The sequence below is a fragment of the Sorex araneus genome, chromosome 1 (genome assembly GCF_027595985.1).
Source record: "Sorex araneus isolate mSorAra2 chromosome 1, mSorAra2.pri, whole genome shotgun sequence".
In the NCBI taxonomy this organism is placed as follows: domain Eukaryota; kingdom Metazoa; phylum Chordata; class Mammalia; order Eulipotyphla; family Soricidae; genus Sorex; species Sorex araneus.
The window spans coordinates 384,753,916-384,768,310 of NC_073302.1; the positions used below are offsets into that span (position 1 = coordinate 384,753,916).

The 14,395-nt window shown below is 39.4% G+C and overlaps 1 protein-coding gene across 5 annotated transcripts in view; it reads left to right on the forward strand.

The window, feature by feature from the left end:
* The window catches only part of SLC25A13 (solute carrier family 25 member 13), a 201,395-nt gene that overhangs the window by 116,681 nt on the left and 70,319 nt on the right, over positions 1 to 14,395 (forward strand). For all 5 annotated transcript variants that reach the window (XM_055119718.1, XM_055119721.1, XM_004602204.2 and 2 more), the window contains 4 exons: positions 10,748 to 10,894; positions 12,511 to 12,649; positions 13,348 to 13,441; positions 13,650 to 13,734. In XM_055119718.1, coding sequence (XP_054975693.1) covers positions 10,748 to 10,894; positions 12,511 to 12,649; positions 13,348 to 13,441; positions 13,650 to 13,734 — 465 coding nt within the window. The remainder of the gene's footprint in view (positions 1 to 10,747; positions 10,895 to 12,510; positions 12,650 to 13,347; positions 13,442 to 13,649; positions 13,735 to 14,395) is intronic.

Consider the following 14,395-nt stretch of genomic DNA (forward strand, 5'->3'; position numbering starts at 1 on the left):
ATACAGAGCGACTTTTATTGAGTCTAGCCTCTTCTGCAGGATCACAGACATGTGAGGGATTCATAATGAATCTGCCACGTGTTGCCCTATCTCTGTGTCAGAGTCTATAACGAGTTGGTTTCTTTTCCTGATGGGGTTGGGGATGTTGTTGGACAAACAGCACTCCTGACCCATTCCTGTTTATTGCCACATTTGATTATAAAAATTCCTTAGTAGGGGAGTGTATTTCAATTATATTCTGATGTTTTATAATCATAAGTACATGTTTCACACAGGATTTTAATATTGAAGTGACAGTGATTCCAGTTTTTGTGATATAAAGGCCTAGTTATTATTAAAAACACTATACCTGTTAATTAAATAACTACTGCTGTTAACTACCTCTCATAAAGTATTTTCCAACTTAGAAAGTAATTTCATGTTTATTTGTCCTTAGAATCAGACTAGTTGTTAAGTCATTGTTACTGTGTCTAAAAAAATGAGCACGGCAGAAGTCTGAAGAAATTTCTGGATGTGTCTACAATCTGACAGAACTGAAGTTGATTTTAATTTTCCTAAATTTCTACTGTTTTTCTGATTTGAGTATGAAATTTCCATAAGACGATTATTGTAAAATGCACAGTTCTCTTCTTCTCCAGTGAATCTGAGTCTTTAGGTCTGGATGGGGCCTAAGAAATTTCCATTCCAGCCAGTGCTCTAACTAGTGACATTGCAGGTAACCTGGGAGCCACAAACTGAAAAACAACCTAGGCCAGTGTTTCTTAAGGTAAATTTCAGAGGTGTGCTGAGTGATTTATTTTTCTGAATAGGGGGCAGTAGGCTAAATAAGTTGGGGGACCCCTGCTTCTTTACAGTGGTTAACGCCCCCATATAGGATTGCGTAACTGAATGTGGAGGTTGTGAAAGGTATTATATATATTTTGTATTGTGTATTTGTAGCTGTAAATGGTTTATGAATGTTCAGTGACCAAAAACTAAATTTTCAAGTCAAATGCATGATAAATCCGAGGTCAAGGGCTGGAGAGATTGCTGTTGGGTAAGAAACATGCCTTGAAAGTGACCACATAAACTCAATCCCTGATACCACATATGATACTTGAGCACTGCCAGGAGTAATGCAAGGAAAATACCCTATCCACTGTACTATCACTCCAGCCCCTAATGATTTAAATTATTTCAAGTGCATTGTATCATTAGTTTTTAAATCTAATTTTTGTTTGTGTGTTTGTTTGGGGGCCACACCTCAGGGATCACTCCTGGCAAGCTCCAGGAATTATATGGGGTGCTCAGGATTGAACCCAGGTTGCCTGCGTGCAAGGCAAGTACCCTACCCACTGTACTATTGCTCCAGTTCTTTGGCTAACCCATTTTTAGACGTGTGTGAGCTGGAAGTTGAGCAGCACAGTGGGGTGAGGTGACTGCAGTGCAGTGCTTGACATGCTGTTGTCAAGCATTTATGTGTGTATTGCAGGGATGTTCCTCATTTTGTTGGAGTTAGGATGGTCATGGGAGAGTTGCGTTCCCCATTTTACAGAGCCATAGTTGACATGTTTCCAGAATTTGTTCTCTAGAAAGAAGATTCATCATGAGACCAGCAATGCTCAATACTTGTGGAGGGGTCAGGTTAAAAGTTGGGGTTCTGAGGTTTAGCCATGAGACAGGATGGCTGACTAGGAAGAAAATCACCCTCCCATGTCTTATCAGATGAAATGTTAAGTATGGTGTGACCTAAAGTTTATCACAGGGTATGAGTGTTTGTTTGATCATACTTTTAGGAAGGTCTTTCTTTTGTGCAAAGAGGGTGATGAAACCCCGAAACAAAAATCAAAGTTGGTATTGCTGAAACCAGCAGCTGTGACCAGCGTTGTCTGATGTCCCAGACTGGCCTTCATGTTGGTCAGGACTCTAGCTGTCAGATGTCCCCCGACAGCCCTGTTGGATGCCAGATCATGCCATATTCGTTGTGACTGAATGATTTTGTGTTTTTTTGTCAAATAAAAATATTTTTTGAGGGGGAAAGGTATTTCTCATGCATCAGCATGACATGCATATTGAAACAAGTACTTTCTGTATAAATGGACATTTAATTTATTCAGATTCTGGAAATCTACTGCCTTGCTACGTATCCCTGTAGAAGTCAGGTATGAACTCTGCTAGTCAGTTGTGATCTGGGCTTTATAGTCACAGTCATTAACAGTTTGCTGTTTCATTTGTCATGGCATCCTGGTACAAGACCAACAAATTAAATGCAAGAAGGCTCTATGTTTTAAAAAAAGAGCCACACCATCAGCCACACCATCAGCTCCAAACAAACCAACCACCATCAGCATCAAACAAACGAACCACCAAAAAAGCCATAACCCTCAACCAGGGCAACTTCAGATTCCTAAGAATCGAGAGCTTTTCAGGTGTTAACAAAAAACAGTCACTTACAATAGAAGTTACAGTTCAGCTTACAGTAGGAGTTGCTGAACCCTTAATTGCTTAAACTGATTACTAGACAACTAAGAAGGTCTCTGTTTAGAATTGACTAACCCAAGCCATTTGTGCCTCCCCTTTGCCCCCCAACTTGCCATCTGTGTTAGGTAAAGTATCAGGACTCTAGATCTTTAGTAGCCAAAGACCACGGTTATATTTGCATTTTTAACATGTGAATGCTTTTTATGTTGATTTTAAGTTGGACCAGATGGGGTCTGCAGTACCGCTTTGGTACTGTCTAATATAGTACCATTTGATGTTCAGAATGAAATAATACTGAAAGTGGCCACATGCTTGCCCTCAGCTCTTCTCATAGATTAGACTGTGTTTCGTGGCCAAATGGAAGCCATTGCTAGCTTGGCAATGGGTGTTCAAGATTTGGTAATGTCCCGTCTCTGGAAGAATTGGATACAAGGAGACCTTTTATTTACAATTCCCTGTCTACTCTCTGGGCAGAGGAAATCACAATTCATTTGTCCCTGTGTAATACATGTGTCCATGATGTTAGTCAGCTTGCAGTTTTATTGAGAAGCCTGTTGTGCAGGCCTTTACAGTACATCCTGGTAAAAATGAGCACTCCATATGGCATCTTCCTAGCTGGTACCCACTGTGAAGTTTAACATTAAATCAGAAGAGCAGTGAAATTGAAATGGAAAAGCTCTGTTCTTGGTTTCTGCCAAGGGGTTGCTGTACATGTCGTGCTACATGCAATGCTGCTTCTAATGACCCTTTTAATCAAACACCCCACCCAGTGAATAGGGTACAATTTCACTCCGAGCTTTGAAAGTCTGACTATATGGATTGAATGTAGGGAGTGCAGAAAACAAGCTTAAGAATGGAAATTATATCTCCCTGTACCTATGATTTCATTGCTAAATTCTGTTCATTGCTAAACTCTGCTTTTAAAATATGTGGATCTTTAGTTAGAGTAGGTTTAGCTAAGTGTAATTAATCCAAAATAGGATTATGAAGGAATATGCCATGGACACATTAAATGGTAGACAAGTTCTGATACTTGATGTTATACAGAATTTATTTGAAATTTGACTAAATGCAATACCTTGTATTTGGTAAGCAAACTCTCTTTATGGAATTTTCTTCTTTTTTTTTTTCTTTTTGGGTCACACCTGGCGATGCAAAGGGGTTACTCCTGGCTCTGCACTTAGGAATTACTCCTGGCGGTGCTCAGGGGACCATATGGGATGCTGGGAATCGAACCCAAGTCGGCCATGAGCAAGGCAAACGCCCTACCCTATGTGCTATTGCTCCAGCCCCTGGAATTTTCTTATTTTCATAAATAATTAGTTATGTTACATTCATAAGTCTTCTACCATGAACCCTAAGAATTTTGGTTTTGGGGCCACAAATGTCAGTGATCAGAGGCTACTTCCAAGGCGTTGTTGTGCTTGAGAGTCACTCTAGGCCTGCTTAGGGGACCCTGTCTCCATAATCAAAGCAAAGTCACCAGCATGTGACAAAGCATGCATTCAGCCCATTGCTGTCTCTCTGGCTCCCTAAGAATCCTTTGAATCATTTCTTTATCAATGATTCCACATTTTATTAAAGTTTCAGGCATTAAAAGAAAAATTTTACTCTACAAGACATAAAACTGCAAACTTGCTAGGGCTCTTTGTTTTGTGTTCTTGGCTTTATAATATAAATCATCTGGATCTACTGCTTGCTTTGAGGGTCTACCGGTTTATTTATATATTTATTTATTTTTGTTCCCGATAAATTGTTCTCAGCTGAAGCACAAACTTGCATGTCTGAATAGAGGTGGAGAGAATTTTTGCATTCAAAATATACCCACTTGAAAATTGGAGATTATTAAGGAAATGACAGGCCTGGAACTATTAGAAACACGAATGTTAGACCTAGAGTGGTATAACCCCTATATATGTTTATTTCTGTACAACTAGCAATTTTGAAGAGTTTGATTTTTTTTCTCCCCCTACAGCAATCTGAATGGGTGTGTTGAAGTAGTTGGAAACTGCTGCAATAAAAGCCTATTCCATTAATCATCATGCACCAGAATAGAGGGAACAGAAAAGAGTTCACCGGCAAATATTAAAGAAAAATTGGGCCTCCTTTCATGTCCTCGAGCAGAGCTGCTGGGGAGATAGCTGCGTGGCTCCTTGTGACGGGACCTTGTGGCCTTAGCAGGAGGAGGGGTCTGTCCTTTCTCGTCCACACTGTTTCCAGCAGCAGCATTTAGTGAGCCCTTGAGTGCCAGACCTGTTAAAAGCTCTCTCGGTGGAACACAGCTATCTTCCCAGCTCTTAGGGTGTTCTGTAAGGTCTCGGGCTCTCAATTTTATTTTCTGTCCTCACTTAGGTGTCAGTTCCATTCTGTGCTCAGCCTGCTCTTTGTTTGTGCTATGGGCTGATCTCGTTGCTTTCTGGTATGGATATTGTTTTTCTTCCGGATTTTGGTTGGCCTGGCTCTGAAAGAATAGGCACTGTGGGCGTGAAGATTCTGGGTGTGGAGCGAGGCCAGCAGGGAGCATGCCCACTTTCATCCTTACAGCCTTGCTGTGACCCTCACTGTCCTTGACCTCATCTTTCAGAAGATGGAGGTGATGACTGGCAAGCCCCTGGTAAGGTTGTGGGAAGATTTAGAGGGGAAGCAGGTACACTCAGCAGTCCTGGCGCACAGCACGCACTTGATAACACTTGAAATCTTGTTTTAGTTTCCCATATTTACATTTCTGCCTGTGCTTCAGTTTTCTTTGTTTCTAATTTCACTTTTGTTTCTAACATAAACTCGGCTCTTCCAAGTGTCTTTTCTTAGTCATCCACCTCATGTTTTCTCTGTAAGTGTTTTCCTCTGTGGCTGACTCTCCTATCTTCCCCTTACATTCAAAATGAGTATTAGTAAAGATATATCCCACTCCACTTTTCTATGTAGATCATCACATTTTCCCTTAACTCTCTTTTCTATCTATTTGTCAAGATCTATTTGTAATTCTCCGATACTTTCATCCAAGGCAACAAAAATTAGTGGTTCAAATCTTAGTCTTAAAACCAGACAGTATCTTGGTGTAGATCTCACATCTCAGCTGTGTGACTTTGGACTACTCAACTTCCCCAATCTTCAGACGCCTCTCTGTCCACTAAAGATAATTATTACTTCCTAGAGTAATTAAGAGAGACTTAGATGAAATGCTCTCTTTGAAGATCTTGGCATAGTGCCTGGGCCTATAGTTGGTGTTCAGATACTGAGCTTATACAGTTGCTCTCCATCTTATTTTGTCTGTATTTCTGTTTCTCTTTTAGTTCAAAATGACTCAGTAGAGCTACTGCTCTTTACTAATAAGTAACTTCTTGTTGTTGTTGACTCCTCTTAAATTGCAAGGGATTTTAGGAGTCTTTAAACCATTGACCTACACAAAATTCAAAGGTACTATTTATTAATAGTACATTTATGAATAACACATCTTATAGCCTACTTCTCCCTCTAGGAGAACCAGCAGGCTACCGAGAGTTTCCTTCCCATGTGGGAGAGTCTTGCATACTCCCCATGGCATATTCATATGCCAAAACCAGTAACAGTGATGGGGCTCATTTCCCTGACACTGAAAGAGCTTCCAATGAGGCATTGTTGGGAAGGACGAGTAAGGAGAGGCTTCTAAAATCTCAGGACTAGGATGAATGGAGACATTACTGAGACCACTCGAGAAATTTGACGGAATGATGATGATGATGATGATGATGATGATGATGATGATGATGATGATGATGATGATGATGATGATGACTATTTATTAAATACATGTCAGGAATATCATCTGGATTTTACAACTCTGTACAGTAGATGTTGCTGGGTCCAATTTGTGAAAGCTCTAGGATCCAAGCCCATTTCTCTGAATCCTCTCAATGAGGTTCAGCATGGTTGATACTTTGAATTCTCTCCATGGCTTTTCCAACTTCAAGTTTTAGTTTTGTTTGTTTGTTTGTTTTTGTTATTTGTTTTGGGCCACAACTACTGTGCTCAGGGCTTAGTCTGGCTCAGGGATCATTTCTGGAGGTGCTTTGGGGATCACATGGGGTGCCAGGGCTTAAACCCAAATCAGCTGAGTGCAAGGCAAACAAATTACCCACTGTATTATCACCAGCCCCCATGAGTCAGTCCTGGTGATGCTCAGGGAGTCATATGGTGTGCCAAGGATTTAACCTGGGTCAGTCAGTCATCCTCAAGGCAATAACCCTACCCACTGTACTATCACTCTGCCCCCCAAAACTTTAAATTTTTGTCATTATAGAATATTGTTTTTATAATGCCCTCATGTATAAGATCAAATAAACTCTTTAATATATATATTCTTTTGCCTGTCTTTTAAACAGCATTTTCAGTGACAAGGTACTTTGCTAGGTAGCCCATTTCATTGCTGAATGGGTCTACCAGTTAACTGTTCTTTGTTTTGTGCTAAACTCTCATTTTCTCACCATTGACTTAAAACAAAAACAAAAACAATTTCTTTTTTTAGAGCTAATCAGATTTCAAATATTTGAATGTAACTGTTTCTGTCATTGTTCTCTTCTTTTATAAGTACCACAGGCTAACCCTTTCTGGTTCTTTTTGAAAATGCACTATCTTACATAGGCTTCGGTTTGTGCGTACTAGATGCACTGTCCTTATCCCTCAAGTTTCAGGTCCAGGAACCTTGTGTCTTGGTCCTGAGTATGCTCTTAGCCTTTCTTAAGTAGCTCTAGAGGTGCCTATGAAGGACTTTTATTTAAGTAGTCAGCCTGGTAATTTATTTTCAAGGTCATTTATTACTAACCAAATACTTAACACAGTGCTTGTGTGCGGATTCTTTGAGTCCGTTTCATTTGTATTTCTTCTTCTTTGTCTCATGGGTTTGGGAGAAAGAGAACAAACACTAAGCAAGGCTAGGTACAAGACAAGACTTTGATTTTGTTTCTTTCCTCCTCCATCTCTGTTGTTGCTAGAACATTCCTGGTGCTCTGAGTACACAGAAAACTTTCACCTTTATGAAAAATTTCTAGGATTTTTTCAAAATAAAAACAAGTGACAAAGGAATCTAGAACATGAAGAATAATATAAAAGCAAGTGGATTTTTGCTGGTTTCTTAGCTATTAAGGTTCTTCACATTAGGTGTCAAATATATTTTGCATTCAAGTTCCTAACAGTACTGTTATCCGGACTCCCCATGAGGTAGTGAGAATGCTGGAGCTTTATGGTGTTTAGAGTGGAACTGCTGGGCTTAACTTGCAGATTTCTGAGTACTGTCCATGAGACCTTTGTTTCCTCCCCTGCTGTTGTGAGATCAGTAGTAGTACTATTAGTACTGATAGTACTAGTAGTAGTGAGATCAGTAGTAGTAGTACCTCAGAGAGAGTTGCTCTGAGTAGTAAATGACATCATTTTTGTAACATGCTTAAAATAGGGTCTGGGGCATTATACATTCTCACTGGATGCTGTGAGCATGGTTGTTCTGGTTGAGGATATACGTTCATTCCTTCACCCTTTAGTCTGTTTAATTGGACATTACACATATGTTTGTCTTTGTGTTCTAGTTTCCTGCAGAGACGGAATGGTCTGGGAAAGCAGTGTCAGTTTGGTATAGCAGTGTGAGGATCTCTCACACTGTTTGAATTGTTAACTAGGGGGGAAAGTAAAGAACAGAACGTACTTTATTCTATGGTTTAGAGCAGTCTTTCTCAGTCTTTCCTACCATTGTCTCCTGATACTTTTGTTTCCTTTCTGTGTCCCTGCTGTCCTACTTGTTGGCCATGATCCCATGCCGTGGCCTCAATGTATACATCATTCCCCTGTGGTCTCCTTGGAATATTGCTCAGAACACTAGTTTTGGGTACCCATGGATTACCAGCGCTTTGCCACTGGGTATGGAAATTCAAAGGAGACTGTATTCATTTACTTTTAATTGAATACATACTGTGGTCATTTTACACTGCAGGGTGTTTAATAATCTGTTTCTTTCTTTCTCTTAAATTGGAGGCACTTGTACAGGGAACCCCTTTTTGTTCAACCCATTATTATTTTTTTCACTCGTTTTTTTAGGATATGTATCACTAATGAATATGTCTCTGTGCATTGAGAAATTCCTAGATATACTTAAAATAGTCCACCACACCATATGTGAAGGAACAGGACAATCTCTTTCTCTTGGCATATAAAGGGGGAAGATCGAAATTTAGACTATGAGCAAGTTCTCTAATTGGGGTTCAGATAGTGCAGAAACTCAAATCTGTTTTTTTCAGCTAGAACCATAATACTGTTTAAGTGGTGGCCTTGGGCTAAGCTTGGAGGAAGTGGCAGTGTTTCAGGAGCTAGAAAGAGAGGCACAATCTCCTAGGTGGGAGAAGTGTATTTTCCATATGAAGATGTTTATATATAGAAGGTCTGGCTGGGGTGGGATCACAGAACTTCTAGATGAGGTTTAGAGCAGCTAGTAGAAGATTTTGGGGGATCCACATCAGAGATGGCTTTTGTGATGAAGAGCCATCACAGGTTTCTGTAGAGCAGTGAGGTCAGATGTGAGGTTCTGAAAGGCAGCTGTGTGCAGATTGGATTGCAGACATCAGAAGAGAATACCAAACTGACAGCTGGGCCAATGGTGGGTTCTGAGAATAGCACAAACCTATAACATCAGTGGGAAAAAAAATGCATTTGAGTGAACCTTCCAAGGTTTAAGACACATAGTTTTATAAATAATTTATTTTGAGGGAAAGGACATTTAAATACCTAAGAATGGGATCCATAGAGATAGTATTGTGTGTGTAGTACTTGCCTTGCACACGGCCAACCTAGGTTTGTCTCTGGCACCATATGCGTCCCCTGCACCATTACCAGGAGTGATCCCTGACCACAGCCAGGTGTGGTCTAGAAACAAAGAACTGAAAATGACAGGTAGAGGAAGTGGCCTGTCTGTGACTGAGTAAAAACTGAGCATTAATCTTATCCCTAAAAGAAAAGAGGCACTAGGTTTGAGGACATGTAAAATTTGTGATGTGTATAATTTTTAATTCTTTATGCAATATGGAAGTATTTATTCACTAAGTAATTAGTAACTGGATGTGTTCTCTGGGTCCTTGGTTCCAGTTCAGCAATAGGAATGAAGAATTGGAATCTGGAAATTCAACCCAGTTATTTAAAAAAAAACAAAACAAACAAAAAAAAAACCCTTTAAGTCCTTGGGAGAGGAGCTATGTTGGAGGAATGAGAAGACATAAGGACAGAGGACTAACATGCCGCCAATTTAGTTAAGTGACGAACAGAGAAGGGAGGAACATCAGGTTTCAGCTTCAGCAGGGGCACTGGGTCAAAACTGGCGTGTGCTGTTACTGAGAGGATTTTATTATGTATAGTTACAAATCTAGGGTTGGGCCTACTATCTGTGATCATATGAAGTAGACGTACAGTGTTGTCACAGTTTGGGCTCCTGACCCACATACAACCCAGCACCTAACTTTGGAACAGTGATCTACAATAGTAATATATGGCCTCCTCTGGAAGCATCTTGATCTTCATAGCCTTGTATAGAAGGGGCTACTAGCATCCAGATGAAACAGTAAAGGGGAGAGATGCACAGGGCAGCCAGTCATAAGAGTTTCACCTGCCCCCAATACTAGTAGAACTGAAGTCTTGGAGCCAGAATGATAGTATAGCATGTTGGGCATTTGCCTTGCACACAGTTGACCCAGGTTCAATCCCCAGCACTTTGTATGGTCTTCTCAGTCCAGCCAAGAGTTATCCCAGAGCAGAGAACCAGGATCTCTGAACACCACTGGGTGTGGCCCCAAAGCAAAGACTGAGAAGCCCTGTGGTAGAGGAATAGCATGTGCCAGAGGCTTGCCGGTTAGCCGCTGTTATTCCACAAGTACCAGATTACTGTTAAGAATTTTCTTCTCGTCTTTAGAGAGAAGTTACTATCCCTGTAGGTGTTTTTTCTCTGATGATTCACATCACCGAAGCTGAATTTGGCTAGATCTTCAAATCTGCTAACTTTGTTCTGGTTTTTACTTTCTTACTGTCTTGGGTCTCTAATAGAGCAAGAAAATTCTTTTGTTTGGGGAGGTAAGAAGTTTAAGGTGGGTGTACTTTCTCAAGACATGTTTACTGGACTGAGCAAAGTTCTCTGGAAGGGGATAATAATGTAGCGAGTACAATTTAACAAACAGTTGGGTTTTAAGAAATCAAGATAGAGTCTATATTTCTTCATCCAAATTTAAAATTAGTAGTCATTTGTAATAAGTAAACGGTTACTTCACTTTCTTATTTATAGGAAATACAGCTGGAACATGCAAAGCAAGCCTTTGTACAAAGGGACAATGCCAAGACCGGAAGAGTCACAGCCATCGATTTCCGAGACATCATGGTCACCATCCGCCCCCATGTCTTGACGCCTTTTGTAGAAGAGTGTTTAGTAGCAGTAAGTTGTACCTTGCCCTGACGGAATAGTGTATTCTATCTGCCATAAGTAAATAGGGTGGTTAAAAGACAAATTATTTACAATGATGTGCTTTTTCCTATTTTAATTAAAATTTTGTTTACAAAAAGGAAAGAATTGATCTCAGCATTTTTCTGCTTAGATACTGACGTTTCTCAAAATGTGATCTTATACATTGCTAATTCTGCAGCGAGGGTACTTGGGCTAGTTGTAGTAGGTAAATTAATTAGAAACACACTAGTTTTTAAACCAATATGGAGCTTCACTTCTGGTGGATTTTTAGCCATTGCTGTATATCATGGACCGTGAGAGTGTCCTGGGGGTCTACACATAGATGTAAGTATATATAAATGGATGTGTGTTTGTGTGTGTGTGTGTGTGTGTGTGTGTGTGTGTGTGTGCTTAAGCCCTTAGTATAGCATAAAAAATCAACAGGGATAATTTTTAAACCTGCAGATACTGAGGGCTCTTCCAGGCTTACTGATTCAGAATCTGTAGTTGAAGATGACTAGAACTTGAATTTCTAAAGCTTCCTAGATGATTCTGATGGTCACTTGAATTTGGAAGCCAAATCCCTAATCTCTCCTTTTGTTAGTATCAGGGACAGGAGTTTTTCTGTTTTCATCATCTGAGTTTACTGCAGTGTGTCCAGAGGCAGGAACTCAGGTTAGCTTTTCTTTTTCTTTTTTTCTTTTTTTTCTCCCCCTTTTTTATTTCTCTTTTGGAGACATGGCATATTAATCTCGCCCTCATTTCTTCGGTCCATTCCTTTCTTACTTCATCTCAAACTCTCATGTCAGCATTTTAAAATGATTACTAAGTGAAGAATTATGTGGTTGTTACTTATAAAGAAGTGCTTTTCTATTAAAAATATTTTGCCTTGTTAGGGAAGGATAGAATTTGAAACCCCAAACTGAAGTTCCATTAATAATGGATATGCTGTCTATTTCACTTGTCCCCTGTGGAGAAATATGGTTTCTTACAAATTCTGGTTATCTGAACTCTGACCACTTTAACCTTTGTCAAAGCATCTGACATCTCATAATTTATCATAATATGCTTGTTTGCCAAAATCTTACAATGTAATCTGTATTTAAATGATTACTTATTGCTGATTATAAGTAACATGACAATTCATGATATTAATGCTAGATTTCCACTTTCTATAGTATAATCTGTTGCCATGATAATTTACATCTGAAAGTACACTTGTATGCATGTGCATATGTATAGTCCAGGTTTGCATGTATAAGCCTGTAAGAATTGTTCATTAGGTGAAATAAACAAACTTATAAAACATTTCCAACTGAAATTTGAACTCCATAAATTACTAACTACTGGTCCTGTTCTAAATCCTACACATGTATTTATTTAGTTTTCTCAGCATCGTGTTTGGAAAGGACATTCTGCTCATGATTAGTTTCAGTTACTTCTAAAAATCATTTATAGGTTATTTTGAACGTGAAAGAAAAATACTTAGAATCTTTTAAAAAAATTCATGCATTTTGATTGCTTTTAAAACTAGCATTTGATATACATACTTCTGAATCTTCTTCATTCTATTTTTTCTTATTTCTTTCATTTTTGATTTATTTGAGGCTGCTGGGGGCACCACATCCCATCAAGTTAGTTTCTCCTATTTTAATGGATTTAACTCGCTTCTTAACAACATGGAACTCATTAGAAAGATCTACAGCACTCTGGCTGGCAACAGGAAAGATGTAGAGGTAACTAAAGGTGAGTGAGAATAAGTTGCAATTCTTGCCTACAATATCTGGATAAATTATTATTATAGTGAAGAAGAATTTACGTTACAGATTTTTCTGTCACTTTGACACACATTAACATTGATGTTCTTCATCCTTTGATCAGATGAAGCAAACGAAGCCATTTTATGCACATTTTAAATAAAGTCAAAAGAGCCATCAGATGAGAGTAAAATATCTTAAATGTTTTCAAATCTTGTTAGGATTCTAGCTTCACTGACAAGCTCTAAAATGGCCTTTAAAGATACATGAAGAATTCCATAAACTTATACTGGGTTCATCCCCAGTCTCAGGACAACATATTATTACTTGTTTCAATGGGATTTTAAAATCAGGGAACAGCTTCATTGGTATAATCTCCCGGGATCTGAAACATGTGAAGTTTCAGACCTGCTGCTTTATTTACCCTGACTGCAATTTGACTAACAATCTGTGTCATGGATTCAGAACCATTCAGTGTCACTAGATTTTCAAGTCAGTTAGAGAACATTTTCTGCACTTTTTCCAATGAGCAACCTGCAAAAATCCTTCAGTTTGCATTGTCTAGAATTCTATAACTAACAATAATAAAGTTTGGTGATGTTCACTCATTCCAGTGTTGTGAGTTAATGCTGGCTTTGGTGACTATTCCTTCTTGAATCTTTCCCTTTTAACTCTTTTTCCATACAGAGGAGTTTGTGCTGGCAGCTCAAAAATTCGGTCAGGTTACACCCATGGAAGTTGACATCTTGTTTCAGTTAGCAGATTTATATGAACCACGGGGGTAAGTTGGTTGGCTTTTTTTTTTTTTTTGTAATTAGTTTAATAAAAGGAGGTTTAGGAGATGGAGCTAAAAGAAATGTAGCAATTAGGAGGGAAAAAAGAACATATTAAGCACCGTCTGAAATATATGCAGAGAAAGCGAACATTTTTAAGTTTTATAATATCAATTTTAATATATCTGTGTTTATTATTTGTGTTTTTCCTTCCAGACGAATGACCTTAGCAGATATTGAGCGGATCGCTCCTCTGGAGGAGGGGACATTGCCCTTTAACACAGCTGAGGCACAGAGGCAGGTGAGCAAGAAGGAGCAGACTTGCTTCCCAGCATTTCTTGAGTCATGTACCCAACCCTATGCCCCTTGCAGTGGCGATTTGGGCACTGATAACTGACATGTTGTTTTTCCATGTTGCACCCCAAATCCAGACATTTTAAAAGACTGAAAAAAGGGGTGGAGAAGGGCATAGAAATGTTCTGATTAACAGACTCATCAGCTATTGCTTGTTTCTTTCGAAGCGGCAGTGATTTCCTAACTGCATCGGAAGCCTGATGCGCCAAACATAGGAGGATCTTTCCTACCCCCATCTAAATCTCCCAGTGAGTGATGTGGGGACAGAGCCCCACTTGGTGCTGCTGTCCCTTGTGGGGTGGCATGTGGCTGAGTGAAAGCCTTCTTGGCTCAGTCGAGTGGGACTTTGCCGGTGCATTGTCTAAGTGCCATGCCTTCCGTTTTTTCTGAATATCAAAATGAGATAATTTTGTTTAGTCTGGAGTCATAGTTTGAGAGCTTTTAGACCTATTTTCTCTGTGAAAGGATTCATAAGTTATGTGGAAACAATTTGAGGAATGCTAAATTTTATTTTATGGTTAACAGAAACCAATCTCTTGAAGTTGTGAGAGTCAGAAACTTAAGACGGGGCCTCCCCATTTAACTCTTGCTCCGCCGCCTCGAGATGA